The sequence below is a fragment of the Oryza sativa genome, chromosome 2, assembly GCF_034140825.1.
Source record: "Oryza sativa Japonica Group chromosome 2, ASM3414082v1".
Classification (NCBI taxonomy): Eukaryota; Viridiplantae; Streptophyta; class Magnoliopsida; order Poales; family Poaceae; genus Oryza; species Oryza sativa.
Genome location: NC_089036.1, coordinates 34,119,639 through 34,135,054, shown reverse-complemented (window position 1 = coordinate 34,135,054; position 15,416 = coordinate 34,119,639). Strand labels below are relative to the sequence as shown.

General features: G+C 43.7%; 2 protein-coding genes across 5 annotated transcripts; one reads left to right on the top strand and one right to left on the bottom strand.

Annotated features, from left to right (window-relative positions):
• The first annotated feature begins 6,211 nt into the window (after positions 1-6,211).
• LOC4330978 (autophagy-related protein 18b) lies at positions 6,212-9,380 on the top strand. The gene is made up of 11 exons (XM_015772169.3): positions 6,212-6,351; positions 6,492-6,565; positions 6,925-6,998; positions 7,121-7,230; positions 7,413-7,504; positions 7,631-7,743; positions 8,135-8,254; positions 8,335-8,480; positions 8,556-8,666; positions 8,743-8,802; positions 8,908-9,380. Exons 1-11 carry the CDS (start codon positions 6,284-6,286, stop codon positions 9,062-9,064), a joined length of 1,125 nt encoding a protein of 374 aa, XP_015627655.1. The 5' UTR covers positions 6,212-6,283; the 3' UTR covers positions 9,065-9,380.
• On the bottom strand, positions 9,196-15,193 carry LOC4330977 (serine/threonine-protein kinase BLUS1). 4 transcript variants are annotated; one of them, XM_015772166.3, is made up of 20 exons: positions 14,754-15,193; positions 14,099-14,353; positions 13,839-13,963; positions 13,699-13,743; positions 13,534-13,615; positions 13,366-13,434; positions 13,101-13,271; positions 12,946-13,011; positions 12,287-12,355; positions 12,076-12,213; positions 11,924-11,991; positions 11,561-11,761; positions 11,187-11,296; positions 10,917-11,014; positions 10,809-10,847; positions 10,552-10,671; positions 10,333-10,458; positions 10,060-10,121; positions 9,924-9,975; positions 9,196-9,762 (listed from the first exon to the last, which is right to left on the bottom strand). In XM_015772166.3, the coding sequence occupies exons 1-20, from the start codon at positions 14,961-14,963 to the stop codon at positions 9,757-9,759; spliced, it is 2,112 nt and encodes a 703-aa protein (XP_015627652.1). In that variant the 5' UTR covers positions 14,964-15,193; the 3' UTR covers positions 9,196-9,756. The 4 variants fall into 4 exon arrangements, with proteins under 4 accessions (XP_015627652.1, XP_015627653.1, XP_066163937.1 ...); XM_015772167.3 differs by having other exon boundaries at positions 10,917-11,011; XM_066307840.1 differs by having other exon boundaries at positions 11,561-11,743.
• Positions 15,194-15,416: the final 223 nt, after the last annotated feature.

The window sequence follows — 15,416 nt, the reverse complement described above, 5'->3', positions numbered from 1 at the left end:
TAAGGATTGCATATACATATAAGTTGTATTTAGCCGATGACAACAAAGGTTTCACTGTTTAATCTGATCTTGTGGATTTCATGACATCAGACCTCCAGCCGATGTGTGCTTTAACCTTCGGATCGATGCTTATTTATCATATTATTGCTAGCCAATTAGTTTATACAGGACTATATTGTTATTTTATTATATCATCATCAGCCGATTGCCTTTATATCATTATCTACATTAGACATATAGCCGATTGCTTAAACCATATCGCTATCGGCTGGTATCGGCATCGGCTATTATCGGCTATCGGCTGACATTGCTCCATCGGCTGTCTAGCCGATCGGCTGTTTTGTCTGCTGTTTACATATCTTGTCAGTTGCAGGATCAAACTGACTGGCACACTCGCATCTCACCAATATTTGGACTTGCACAGGAGCTAAGCAGATCTCTCAGGCCGGTGTGTTCGATTTTTTCGTCAACAACGCCCTGCTTTTATAGAAAGGAATAGATTGTTTTGCTGGGGAGACCAGCTTTACAAGTTCGCTCTGGGAACATGGGAACATGATAACAGGCACGCAGGCCAAAGAGAAAGCAAAAAACTCGAAGAAGAGAACCCAAACATCCAGCGATCTCAAAGTTCGGGAGCTAAAGCAGAACTCCAGAGGACTAACAACTGAAAACTTAAAGGAGCTCAGCCTATTCCTGCCTGCGGGTGGAACCTTCTTGTTTCCTCAAGCAGTGACGAGGTCACAAAACTCCAAGCCTAGGGCGCCCTTTGCTCTCACTAGTATCTTCTAGTGCTGCAAAAGGGAAATCACACGATAGATTATCGTGAGCGGCGACCCAATCAATTTATCACGAAAAATCATGTCATTCCTAGTTAGCCAGAGTTGCCAGCTCACAGCTGCCAAAAACATCCAACTCAGAGTATTATGAGAATTGTCATTAGGTTTCAACATTGATGCAAAAAAGTGATCAAAGGATGAAGGAACAAAGTTCCAGCTAAACCCATCTCTAGCAAAACACCATATAAAAGATGCCATGGGACAAGTAAAAATGACATGTTGAGCATTTTCAGTGACACCACAAAGCTCACAAGCCTCTAAACCTTCCCAGTTTTTTTGTCACAATTGTTCAGTGGTTTGGATCCGATCTTTCATTGCTAGCTAGAGAAAGTGTTTTTGCTTAAGAGGAATCGGTAGTCTCCACAGCATATTCATTTTGGGGTCAAGTATACCTCTAAAATTTAACAACTGATATAACGATTTCGAGGTATAGACTCCATTCTTTCCATGAACCCATTTGAGCACATCAGCCTCGTCGGTGCAAGCAATCTCTTGTGTTAGTTCAGATAACTCCACTCAGTCAGCTCTACATTACCAAAAAGTCTTCTGAAAGTAAGGCATTCTAACCCCTCTTGAGCCACCTCTTTCACAATTATTCTTTGTTGGTTGCAAATTTCATAGAGCCCCAGGAACCTAATTCTCGGGGGGCAATTACCTATCCAAACGTCATCCCAGAACAAGATATGGTCCCCTTTTCCTAGAGCCCATTCTCCCCCAAGAACAAACCACTTTATGATATTTAGTAATCCTCTCCAGAATTGGGAGATCCCTACCTCTGAACCATAGAAAAAGCCTCTATCTCTCATATACTTGTTTCTTAAAAGATCAAGACACAAACTCTTTTCTTTTGATTCAAGTTTAAAGATCCATTTGGCCAGGAGGGCTATATTGAAAGCTCTAGTTTCAGTGAAACCCAGGCCACCAAACTCTTTAGGGAAAGCTAAATTCCTCCATCTTATCATGTGATACTTTCTTTTAGAACTTAGGCCTGCCCAATAGAATTTGCCTCTAATTGAGTCCATTTTCTGGTGAATCCCTTCAGGCAGTAAATATAAGCCCATTGCATAAGTAGGGATAGAAGAGAGACAAGAGTTGATAAGAACAGCTCTACCACTATAGTACAAGGAACATGTTTTCCAAAAACCGAGTTTCTTGACCAACTTCTGTGGTAAGAAGTCTAGGTCTGCATTCAGCAACTTGTTTGGGCTAATAGGAAGTCCAAGGTACATCATAGGAAACTCTCCTAGGGGACAGTTAAGCATATTTGCAACACTCTCTCTGATAATTTATTTTCATCCCAGAAAGCTCTTCAAAACAATAAAGGAGGAACTTTGTTATCACAATCTCTCTGTCAATGAAAGGAATAAAGATCACAGTGTCGTATGCATATTGCAGGTGTGTTAGGCCTTCAGGGATGAGATGGGGAATGAGCCCAAACAGAAGGTTAGCAGCTTTTGCATCCTTAAAGATCTTCGCAAGGGCATCACTTACTAAATTAAACAGCAGGGGAGAGAGGGGTCACCCTGTCTAAGCCCTCTGTAAGTCCGGAAGAATTCACTTCTTTCACCATTGATATTAACACACACTCGTCGTCGCTCTCTTCATCATCTTCAGCGCCATCGGCTTCATCTGCTAGCAAAAGTTAGGGATTTGTTCCATCTCGTCTTTTTTAAGTTTTTTTATGTTTACTTTTGGACTTTTTGTCTATGTGCCCACAAGCAGAAGCTGGAGATATAATACATTTTTATCATTTTAAAAAAATCAGCTTCATCTGCTGCTCAGCAGCTGCTGTGCTGGAGGACCACCACACGGTGGTTAGCAGCAGTGAGGAAAGCCCGGAGGGTGCACCCTGTCGACGACACCGCCGCCGACGCCGCGCCGTTGCCGCCTGCCTGATAGAACTGCCGCCCTGCCTGCTAACGTGATTTCTTCATCGACGCGTGTGTATATTTTACAGTGTGCTGAACAGAAAAGGGGAAAAAAAGGAGTTATATATATTCCCTCCGTTTTAGGTTACAAGACGGTTTGACTTCAGTCAAACTACTTTAAGTTTAACCAAGTTTATAAAAAAATAATAATATTTTTTATCAAAGATAAATTTATTATGAAAATATATTCAATTATTGATTTGATGAAACTAATTTAGTATTATAAATATTACAATATTTGTCCATAAACTTAGTTAAATTTAAAATAGTTTGACTTTGACGAAAATCAAAACGTCTTATAAACCTGAAACGGAGGGAGTATATGCTTAGTGCTGGGGTGTGTGTTTAAGTTCTGTAATAAGTGTGTACGGCCGTGTTTAGTTTGTGTGCCAAAATTTTTATAAGTATACGGACGCACATTTGAAGTATTAAACGTAGACTAATGACAAAACAAATTACAGATTCCACCTGTAAACTGCGAGACAAATTTATTAAGCCTAATTAATCCATCATTAGCAAATGTTTTCTATAGCATCACATTGTCAAATCATGGCGTAATTATGCTCAAAAGATTCGTCACGCAATTTACATGCAAATTGTGCAATTGGTTTTTTTCGTCCACATTTAATACTCCCTCCGTTTCAGGTTATAAGACTTTCTAGGATTGCTCACATTCATATATATGTTAATGAGTATGTCTATACTCATTAAACGGAGGAAGTATTTATACATGTGTCCAAACATTTGATGTGATGGAATTTTCAGAAGTTTGGAGGAACTAAACACTACCCACGTCAAAAAAAAAAAAGAAAAAGAAAAGCAAGCATACTCTCGCGACGCTGCAGCCGCGCGCCGTCACTGTTGGGGTCAGCGGCAGTGCATGAGAACTTGAGAAGGTAACCAGCCAGCCAGCCAACCGGAACAAGCGCAAGCACCGTGCCGAGCCGCCGTCCGCCGAACTGGGGTCATTCAGACTGGAGTGCCCACTAACGACGGATTGCGTGGGCTTCGACTTCATGTCGCCGGAGAAGGCCGCAATAGCAGCGATAGCCGCCGAGGGCGTTAACCTGGACCTCATCCTCCTCCTCCTCAGTCCAGCCCTCGTCGTCCATCCGCTGGCTCTTCTCCGGCTCCGGCAATGTCATCCATCCCCTCCGCCGTTTGACCTCCGACGAGGAAGGGACCGGAGGGAGAGGAGGAGATAAGAGGAGGGGAGTGAAATGACACGTGGGCCGTGCTACTTTTAATTTACCTTTTTATAAGGAATAAGTTCACATTAGGTCCCTCTATTTGTCGCCCAGTCCGACTTTCGTTCCTCGGTCGCAAAACCGGGTATGATGGGTCTCCCAACTTACAAAACCGTGCAAAAAAAGGTCCCTCGGCAGTATTGTGCCCGGTTTTGGATGACGTGGCGCCTACGTGGCTCCCTTTGACTAGGTCCTCGTCCAACGTGGCATTGACGTGGCAAATGAATCCCGGAAAAATAATAAAAAAAACATGAGACCCACATGTCAGCTACACAAAAATTATAAGAAAAGGTGGGGCCCATGTGGTCCCACATATCAGCCCCCTCTTATCTCTATCCCCCTCTCCCTCCCTTACAGAATGGCGAGCGGCGGCGCAGAGGGGGGCGGTGGGCGGAGCGGCCGGGTGAGGAGGGGCAGCTTGCGGCGGCACAGAGGGGGGGCGGTGGGCTGAGCGGCGCATGGCATGCGGCGGCCGGGCGAGGAGGGAGGCGGCGCTCGGCAGCTGGGCGAGGAGGGAGACGGTGCGCGGCGGCCAGGCGAGAGGAGGGGCCGCTTGCGGCGGTCGGGCGAGGAGGGAGGCGGCGCTCGGCGGCCCTCTCTTCCGCCCTCTCCACTGGCGCGGCGCGTGCCGCCGCTTCTCTCCCTCCCACCAGTCGGCCGGCTTGCGCCGCCGACCCTCTCCCGCCGGCAACCGCGCACCGTAGTTCCTCTCTCGCCCTCCCGCCGGTCGCCGACCCAAACGCATCGCCGCTCCTCTCCCTCCCTCCCGCCGGCCGGCGCGCACCGCCACTCCTCTCGCGTTGGAGGTGCATGAAGCGTCCTTGGCGAGGTCGCTGCTCCGCCGTGAGGATGAAGGAGAGCCGAGAAGAAGAGGAAGATCTGAGAGTGGAGAGGGAGAGGGGAGGGGAGCCGGCGAGCTCGAGCTCGCCATCCTACCCGCCCGTCCTCGCCGACCACTAACAGCGGACGCTTGCTCCGCCCCTCTTCCGCTGCCTCGACGTCGATCCCTCTCGAGTTCATGTCGAGAACGAACGAGCGAGCGAGGCGGCGACCTTGGCCGGTGAGCACGCCTGCCACCACTCCGCCCGTCCTCGCCGACCACTAACAGCGGACGCTTGCTCCGCCCCTCTTCCGCTGCCTCAACGTCGATCCCCCTCGACTTCATGTCGAGAACGAACGAGCGAGTGAGGCGGCGACCTCGGCCGGTGAGCACGCCTGCCACCACTCCGCCCGCCGTCTGCCGTCCCTCTGCTCCGCCCGCCACCCGCCACCGCTCCGCCCACCGCTCGCCGCCGCTCCCGCCGCCCCTCTGCTCCGCCTGCTGTGCAGCGCTCCTCTGCTCCACGCGCCACCCGCCACCGCTCCGCCCACCGCCCGCCGTCGCTCCGTCAACAGCCCACCACCCGTCACCCCCTCTGTGCTGCCGCCGCTCGCCTTCTTGTAGTATAGAGGGGAGAGAGAGGAGGAAGGCTGACAGGTGGGACCAAATAGGCCACACCTTTTTTAATTATTTTTTTTAGCTGACATATGGGTCCCATGATTTTTACTATTTTTTCGGATAAAATTGTCACGAAAGCGCCACGTCAATGCCACGTAATCGCCACGTCAGTGCCACGTGGGTCGAAGACCTAGTCAAAGGAGCCACGTAGGCGCCACGTCGGCCAAAACCGCCCTCCATACTGCCGAGGGACATTGTTTGCCCGGTTTTCGTAAGTTGGGGGACGAGTCATACCCGGTTTTGCGGTCAAGGGACGAAAATCAAACTGACCGACAAATAGAGGGACCTAAAGTGAACTTATTCCTTTTTATAACTAGCATGTGGGCCCATAGTTTTTATTATTTTCCACTTCAAATTACAACGTAAGCATCAAGTCAACACCACGTGGGACAAAAACTAGTCAAATGAGCTACGTAGGTGCCACATCAGCTAAAACTGGAGACAATACTGCCGAGGGACCTTGTTTGCACCGGTTTTATAAACTGGGGGACATGTTATCTGGTTTTTCAGTTAAGGGCGAATATTACTGGGCGACAAATTAAGGGACCCAACATGAACTTATTCTCTTTTGTTGCAAGTTTGTGAATTCTTGGGTCATACTGGGCCGTCCTGTCTGCATGGGCTGCAAGTAGATAGCCCAGGTCGACTTCTTTTCTGCTTTTGACTGTTCCGAATATAAAAATAAATTATAGTAAAAAAAAAGAAAGAAAAAACTCCAAGCAGGAATCAATTCCACGAGATCAAGAAGAAGAGGAAGAAGTCGCTTCGCGGGCGATGGCGAGCAGCTCGTCGCCGCCGCCGCCGCCGCAGATTCGTTGCGCCTCCTTCAATCAGGACAACAGGTACGACCGAGCGAACGACAAGTAACTGGATTCGGGGGGAGTCGGCGATTCTGAATTTTGGGGGTGGGAAGGGATTTCTTGGGTCGGATCCGGCGACGAAGAACCCTAATTGTGATTGCGTGCCGGTTGATTTGTTTCAGCTTGTTTTATGTCGGGACGAAGGATGGATTCAGGATTTTCGATGCCCATACAGGGAAGCTCCACTACCAGAAGAGTGAGACTTCCTTCAATGCATCTTCCTTTTCTTTACCCATCCCTCTGTTCTTGTTGCTCTCCATTGCCTAGCGCGAATATCCAACAGTACAGCATGTAAAATTTGGCACAGATTGCTCGTAGATTGTGAAGTAGAAACAGTTAATTCCCAGTAGGATGTTAAGCTGAATAAGGTTACATTGTGCTGCCTGCGTTAGTCAGCTAGGTTAATAGTCATTAGTGTGCATTGATGTATGGTAGAACCAAATGAATTTTATTGCCGTTAGCATGGAAACTGGCTATTCTATCATGGAGGAGAGAGTTGTTCTGTAGTGCTTTTATAAGAAGCTATGGTGTTATAGCTATCTGCTCAATTTGCAGATATTGGTGGAATCGGCAATATGGAAATGTACTTTCGGACAAACATTCTTGCTATAGTCGGAACTGGTGAACAGGTACCTCGGCCATATTTTCCCTGTTTGCTTGAGTCGTTCCTGCTGTGTGATTGTCTGTCATACTATTGAATTTAATATAGACGAATTTGCTAGTTAACTACCGTTCAAATTTATCTCTGCAGCCTGTACTATCTCCTCGCTGCCTTCGCCTTATCGACACCGTAGCAGCTGTCACAAAGAAAGATCTGAACTTTAAGACTTCAGTTTTGGCTGTTCGATTAAGTAGAACGAGGTATGTCACCAGTATTTTATATCCTAGAAGGGACTACATTAGAAACATGTTAGTTTTTTTATGATATAAAGATATTTCTTGGTTAACATATTTGTGCAAAAATCATGCAATATATAATGATGAATCCCATATTATACTTGCTCGTTTTTTTTTCTGTAAAATAGTTGTCACATCATGTGCAGGCTTGTTGTTGTATTGCAGGACAGGACCTTTATTTATGATGTAAACAGCACTACTATATTGGAAGAAATTGAAACAGTTCCCAATACAAAAGGTGAGGATCCTACTGCTGTTTGTTCCTGGCATCAAGTTGAAGGAGCTAGAGAAAAAGATCATTAAGCATTCTTGAGAAGCTCTCTCACCATATTTGCTGTTAATATTGTTATTCTTTGTATATCAGGTCTTTGTGCATTCGCTCCTAATTCAGAAGCATGTTATTTGGCCATCCCAGCAAGCACATCCAAAGGATCTGCTTTAGTTTATAAGGCATCAGAACCTGAATTAATATGCCAGGTAATTTGAATTTGTTGTTTATTGGTTAATCTTATTGGCTGTTGTAGGCTATTATCCTTCCATGAGATTTTCTCACACATCCCCACGCATTAATGTTCTTCTGGTCCTGGATCTTTCTTGAAATTATTGATTTACATGCCATTGCATTTCATTGATAATTTAGGATCTCTTACTGCCTTTTCAAATCAGAGGGAAGAAAAAAGAACAGTTATGCAAAATTAGCCGTGTAAGATATTTATGTTGGTATAATAAGCTGAAAATAACAAAATAAACCATTTTCCGAACTGCTTTCTTTCACTTTGTATTATTAATTATTAGCTTTGATAGCTTGTTTTGTTCTTTCTTTACTTATGTTATGTCTTTTCACTGTTTTTGTGTAATTGACCAACAGATAGATGCTCACGAGTCTCCCTTAGCTGCAATGGCATTTTCTTCTAATGGCACGTACCTGGCAACAGCTTCTGGGAAGGGTACTATTATTAGAGTATTTCTCGTTGCACAAGCAACCAAGGTGAATTCAACGTTATTTATTGTCTGCTCTTGCAACCAACTAGATTTTCCTAAACTCTTTTTACATACATACTTCAACAGTCACACAGTTTTCGGCGGGGAACATACCCATCAACAATATATTCACTCTCATTCGGACCATCGGATGATCTGCCCGATGTTCTTGTTGCCACAAGTTCATCAGGCTCGTTGCACATGTTTTTCCTCGATGCTGCCAGAAATCGAAGGTACATAGCCAGCTCAAATATTGATAATTCGTGGACGGTGTATGTAGGCATGATCTGATTTACTCCACTTTTCAGGAACCAAACGAGCAAATTGCTTGGTTCAATGATTCCTGGAGCAATAACTCGTGCTTTGGATCCAGCAAACCATCACATTATTCACAACGTCATCCCTGCAGGAATCAAGAGGTGTTGAGTTCATCTGATTTCCACTACTTTCTACCTTCCATTATTGTCATTCTAATCTAATCCTTTGGAATTTCAGCTGTGTAGCCGTACATAAGGTCGAAAATTCACAAAATTCTTCTAAACTTCCTGCTTTAAGGTAAGAAATGAAAACGCCTTTTTTCTGCCCCTCATCTTTATTTAGCATATAGCTACTGTGGGTTAGTAAAATCTTACCCATTATTGTCTTTGCAAAAACTTGCAGGACTGTTGTCTATATCATAACTCATGATGGATACTTCCGCGAGTACTCGATCAACACCACAAAGTCAAATGAATCTTCCTGGGTTTTGCAACGCGAGCTCAATCTACTGGATACCGGTTGTAGCACTCCCCAGCGGGAGGAACAACACAAGGACTGACTAGCAGACTAGTTGGCTCACCAATGACAGAAGCTTCAGCTGTGTGTACATACAATTTGTAAGATAGTGTGCTGGTAGGGCTGGTCTGTGGTTTGGGCTGAGATTCTAACTCCAATTGGACAAGTGTATCATAGATGTGCCCACCAATGGTGAGGGATGATTCATCCTTCTTGTGGATGTAAATTATAGATAGTAACTGCCAATATGGCAATATAATTACACTACAAGTATATGTAACTGCTTTGCTACACGACTGACAGACTTTGCCCTGAGTGGTTACAATGAAATGAACCAGCATACTGCCATACTGACAGAAGTCCGCGCAGATTACTCCACACTGGGTATTGTTCTACTGCTCTAAGCATCATGAAACCAAAAGAAAAATACATAAGTGCAAGGATTTTGCTAATGATAGCGAACATTCCAATTTGTTTTCCCTTGCATAACGGCACCTCGATAAAAACCGGCGCTCTGATGATCATAAACAGCAAGATATAACTTGCATAAAACAATACATCCTTTTTAGACTAGGATAATGACTGACTGCAGTCCCTACAATATTATCTCTCCATTGTTTTTCTTGTCTGATATGCCAAAAGTCTCCATTTCAACTCCTCCAAAAACCTTATTGTTAACACATACCTTCTCAATCCTTCCCGTGCTGTTCCATATCTAACAGCATCTCCACAAGATCAGATCTGACCAAAAAGAAGTATGTTTGCATTAAGTATGCAGAAATTTGCATCAGAACAAATTAGGGATTTCTGAGCATCGTGTCCAATTTCTACTGCACCAATATACACTTTTTAGAATGTCGCCAAACCATATGAAAAATGTTAATGAGGGCAAACATGGTCACCTGGGCTGCCTTTGCTTTGAGCCTCTGTATCTCGTCCTGCGAACACACTAACCTGCAGTGCTCCAAAATTTCAGGACTGAAGCTATTTAATTTCTTTATCAATTCGGTCTAAAAGGATGGGGTAAAAGATCATTACCGCCATTGCAGCTCAGTGATCTCATTGACCAGCTCCTTCTCCTTTTCGTGTGCCGCTTCCAACTGAAAAGGTAGTAATGTCTTTGCTCTTATAACCAATTACTATAACAACTGACAATTATAAATAGCAGTCCTGCAATGTCTTAAATTATTTTCCCCACTCTGATATGATGGCACTACATATTAGGAATTATTATATAGAAATTACTAGTATTTGGTTCTCTATAATCTCGCAGAGTTAACTTTGAGATTCATCCTAGTGTGGTTAACTCACCAATGATCTGTCAATTGATAATGCTGATGATGGAGATGATGCGCGACTTGCAGGAGCAATGCAGGCAGGTGACGTCATTGCCATATCGCAACCACTTAACTGTTTCATCGCATGAAGTATTTGCTCCTGCAAGTGAGGCCAAGACTACCATCAACAGAGCTGAACGTATTCTAGCTTTTTTTTTGTGACTTGTGAGTTTGTGTGGGTTGAGAGATTTACCCTCTGAAGCATATTTGTCTGTAGAACATTGTACAGCTGCATATAAAGGGACCCACCAATAATGGTTGATGCAGCCTCAATTGAGGATGGTATACTTAACGAAGGAAGGTGCGAAATTGCCTACGTGAAAACAAAGTGGCACGTATGTTAGTGGGGGAAAAACCCACAATAAAAAATGACCTGTATATTGCTCCCAACAGATGGCATCAATTCTTGAATCGAACGATATTGAAAATCCTAGAGATAAAGCTAATAACCTGCATGCTGTGACTCTTCTGTAGTCCAGGTGAGTGAGCCTGAAACGAAAAATCATGTCATCCCAGAGTTAACAGAACATGCAGTAAGTATTTATGGCTGGAAATTACCTTATCCAACTCAACATGCCCAGGCGTAACTTTAAAACGGCCTCTTTGCTGTATAAGAGGAGGTTTCGATCTATCGTCGTGGTCCTCAACATTTGCTGCTGTATTAAAACGAAGCACGTTAAACCGATAGGCAAATACAAGGTTTTATGTAGCCGTAAGGAACTTGTTCTGATGAGTTACCACTGAGTTAGCTGATGCTCAAACGTGACTGAATTGTCACTACGGTGAAGAAAAAATAAACAGATTTCAGGGTTAAATGCATTTCACTACCTGATGATTTAGGCACCTTTGGAACAGCTTCAGGGGATGGTTCATCTGCAACTTGCAAGGGTCCTCCGTTGCACTTGTCACGGTTATGAATGTTAATTTGATGCTTCGAGCTGAACGAATAAGAGGCATGCTGTTACAGACTGTTTAAAAATAGCACAATAGCGTCATGTTACCAGCACCATATAACAATAGCTTCTCAAGTAAAAAGGGATTCGTCATATTCATGGATAAACTAAAACAGGTCCTAAAACAAGATTTGAATCATTCTCAAACAAGTCAGTTCAATGTTTCTAATTTTTAGGTTGTGCTGCTACTTGGGAAAATGTGATTCTTCAAATTAGCATGCACTCGTCAGTCTTTAAAGTTGAACAAACCTCTCTTTGGATGAAAGAAATCCATCAGATGAGCAAGAACTGAAAGAAAACTTCCTTTCATGAAATGAGCTGAATGAACTGGTTGGAATAGCATCTGAATCTTTCTCTTGCAAGTCCAGTTCACTACTTTCTGTGGAGCTGTGTTTCCTGACCTGGCCATTTGCATGTACCCCGTTTGTAGTCCTGAGCATTGATGTATTCCTGGCAATTTAAATTAGTAAATGACAGTTTTCAGAAGAGAATAGTACAAGTACACTGCAGAAATAGCCTATATAATCTGGCACTGCCACTACTCTAGTGCTCGAACAGAAATAAGACCCTCTTATTTGCAAGCAACTATAAAAATCTGAATAAATTAAATACCTTGCTAAACAAATGGGGTGCTCAGGAGATGAAACTGCTGACTTATCATTGCTCATCACATCATTTTCCTACCAACTTTGCTCGGTATTAGATGGAAGCAAAACTTTATACTAGGTTAGAACACAAAACTTTATACAAAAAATTATACTTACGGTGTCCGTATCATACTTAATTGAAAAAACTCTTGACATATGAGGTCCTGTTGCTCGCTCTGGTAAAATGGTGTCCAAGTCATAGAAACATGATGCATCTGAATCTTTGCACGATATACTGTCATCACACTCTGTAATCTGCGAACAGACAGATAGAGAAATTACATGATGTGAATCAATGACTAAAGAAGAGAACAGAACTAGTTCTTACAAGTGAAGCTTGAGACTTCAGGTCATCCATATCAAAGTTCCAGCTACTGATGCCTCTTTTGTATTCATCCTATCAATATAAGAAACAAGAGGAGCAATTATTTGCTTGTAATACAATGTCGACAATGAAATAAACATATAAATACCAAGACAGGAAAAAAGAAATGACCTAGAATCCTAAATTCAGGTAATAAATGCCTAATAATATGTTATAGTTATTACACTAAGAATGTGTAAGTTTTTAATGCTGCAAAACAGATATTGCAATTTCCGTACAAATCGAAGGAAATTTTCTAATATGGACTACTCACCCGAGGTTATGATCACCATTATTATGTTTTGCACAATATGTTTTGGGAATCCTTTGATTTACTTTTTTTTTTGGCAAAAATATAATAGTACACAACAATAACTTCATTGATCCTCGAATAAAGAAACTAATGAGAAACAAGTGTATCATTTGACCTGCACACCTGCTTAGAAATGCTTGATTATTTAATGACACCATCACATATATACAATTATACAAAGGCGTACTGAACAGGCTCAGTGCAAGAGAAAATATTTTATCAATTTACTATAATAATAGAACCATAGTTAGGAAAGGTATAAATCAGATTTTTTTTTCTAGATGATCTAACAGAAATGTAGAATTGGCACCTGTGAGATTTCTTCCTTCTGTCCATCAGGCATTTTCTTTTGAGAAAGTAAAACTTCATCCTTTTCCTATAATTAATAGTAAGCTCCACTGTTAACTTAGTGAAGACGATCATTTGCCCCCAAAAAACTAGTTATAGAGCCCTAAACCAGTGTACCTTCAGAGCTAAATATCTGGCACCAAGGCCAGGCAATCCCTCCAAAAGCTTTCGACTAATGAAATCACTGGAGCGAGCTTGCTTGAAAAAGGGTTGCTTCAGCAATTTTTTCGCTGTAGGCCTTTTTGAAGGGTCTTTTACCAGACACATAGCAACCATTTGCTTGAAATGCTGATATAGGAGATAATCGTTGTTGACAAATAAGAAGTCATGCTCATCATAAAAACTACAATGGTAGGTCTGTTCAAATATTAAACATATTTACCCTTGAAAATTTCTTATCTCTCTCATAGTCAAGGCCCGGAGGGGCATTCTGAAGTGTCATAAGTAAGACCTGACAAAGTGTATGAACTATATAACTTCAGAAAAGTCCACCAAACCCATCATAAGGGATTGTCTCGAATTTATCTCAATGTCATGCGTTTGATTATACCTTCATGGGAGGGAACTTCGAGAAAGGAGCATGACCATGGGCAAGTTCAAGTGCAGTAATTCCGAAGGACCATATGTCTGCCCTGTAATATATTTGTAAGATCAAGCTTGTAAACATGCCATGGTGAAGAAAGTATCCAGACAGTTAAAATAAGTAGTAGCCTACTTGAAATCGTATCCATGTAGCTGCTCCATAACCTCTGGTGCCATCCTAATAAATTACAGTAGTCCACAGATTAGATGTGTGAAGACACGTTAATGGTGCATAAATGAAAGCATATTTGCTACTTTTTTTCAGATGAGTACCAGCAAGGAGTTCCCACGAAAGTATTCCTAGCCCGTTGCCTGTCACCAGAATCAAAAAGGCAAGCAGAAACCCCAAAATCTCCAAGCTTGACTACACCCCGTGAATCAACAAGTATATTCCCTGCCTATGATCGAAACAAAGAATGCAGCAATATAACATCTCCATAAACAACTAATTCGAGAATATCTGTGTGAGATATCCATGCATGGCTCAACAGCCATACATAAGAAACCAGCTGTGGTGCAAAATGTTCATTTACCTTCACATCACGATGTATATGCCCATGATGATGAAGGTACTCCAAACCTTTCAGGACTTCACGAAGTACAGTTGCAATGACAGCTTCTTCAAAACCATCTGGATAGACTGACTTCATTATGTGAAGGCAAGACCCTCCAGCCATGTATGGCATGACCACCCACAACGAGTGGTTATTTGTAAATGAACAATGTGCCTTCATGACGTTAGGCTGATCTATGAGAATCATCGTCTGAGCTTCACGCATGATGTTGTTCTGCGTCAAGCATATCCGTGTTACTATCATTTTAGACAGATCAAGCGGCGGTACGTAAATCGCAACAATCCGAGTATAACCTACTTGCATTACAACTAACCACTGCAACAATCTGACATGAATGCAGTCAGCAAAAAAAATTTGAGCTATAATTAACTGTAAGACAACAGAAATAATATATGAAAATTTTCGATACGATAGTATGCGACTCATTGGACCAACCGACCGTTGGACAATATCATCCACAAGTACATTTGTAAAAATTAAAATGCACCGGAGGATAATAGTTTAATTAATCTGCAAATCAAACAGGTTAATTAAGCGAGACGATGGATCTCTCTCCCTCTACGCAGGATTGGGCCCAACAAACGAATTGGAGATGATGTACGCGCAAACGTACCAGGTCACTGTTTGTGCGCTCGAAGTCGAGCACCTTGACGGCGACGATCTCGTCGAGGGGCTTGCAGAGCGATCGGTACACGATGGCGCTGACCCCCTGCCCGATCTCCTCGTACAGCTCGTAGTCCTCCACGCGGATCGGGTACTTGCGCCTCTCCCCCGACCCACCCAACCCCGCCGCCGTCGCCACCTTCTCCCACGCCTTGGCCATGCTCGATCGATCGCCCCTTCCCTACCACCACCACCCCCACCCGCATCCACCGCCGATCGACGAAGCGTACGGGGACGGGGCGCTGGAATTGGAGGAGGGATTTCGAGGTGGAAGTGGAGGCGAGGAGGGGGAGGAGGAGGAAGAGCGGGAAGAGGGGGACGTGTGAGGTCGCGCGTTGCGGAGGGGAGCGAGAGAGAGAGAGAGAGAGAGATTGGGGGAGGTTGGATCATGGCGGCCGAAGCGGGAGGCCGGAGATTTGTGTCGAGGGAGCGCGCCACCTGGGCCAAGGCCCAAGGGAGGCGGCACGGGGGCTACGTGGCGTCGCGGCGCGGCGTCGGATCAACGGCCGTGAGGTTTGGACGGAGATGCCTGTATCACTGTGTGTGGCAGTATTGGGCATTCTTGCGTATTAGAACAGATTGAATTTGAAATTTTGAATTCTAAAATTAGCTG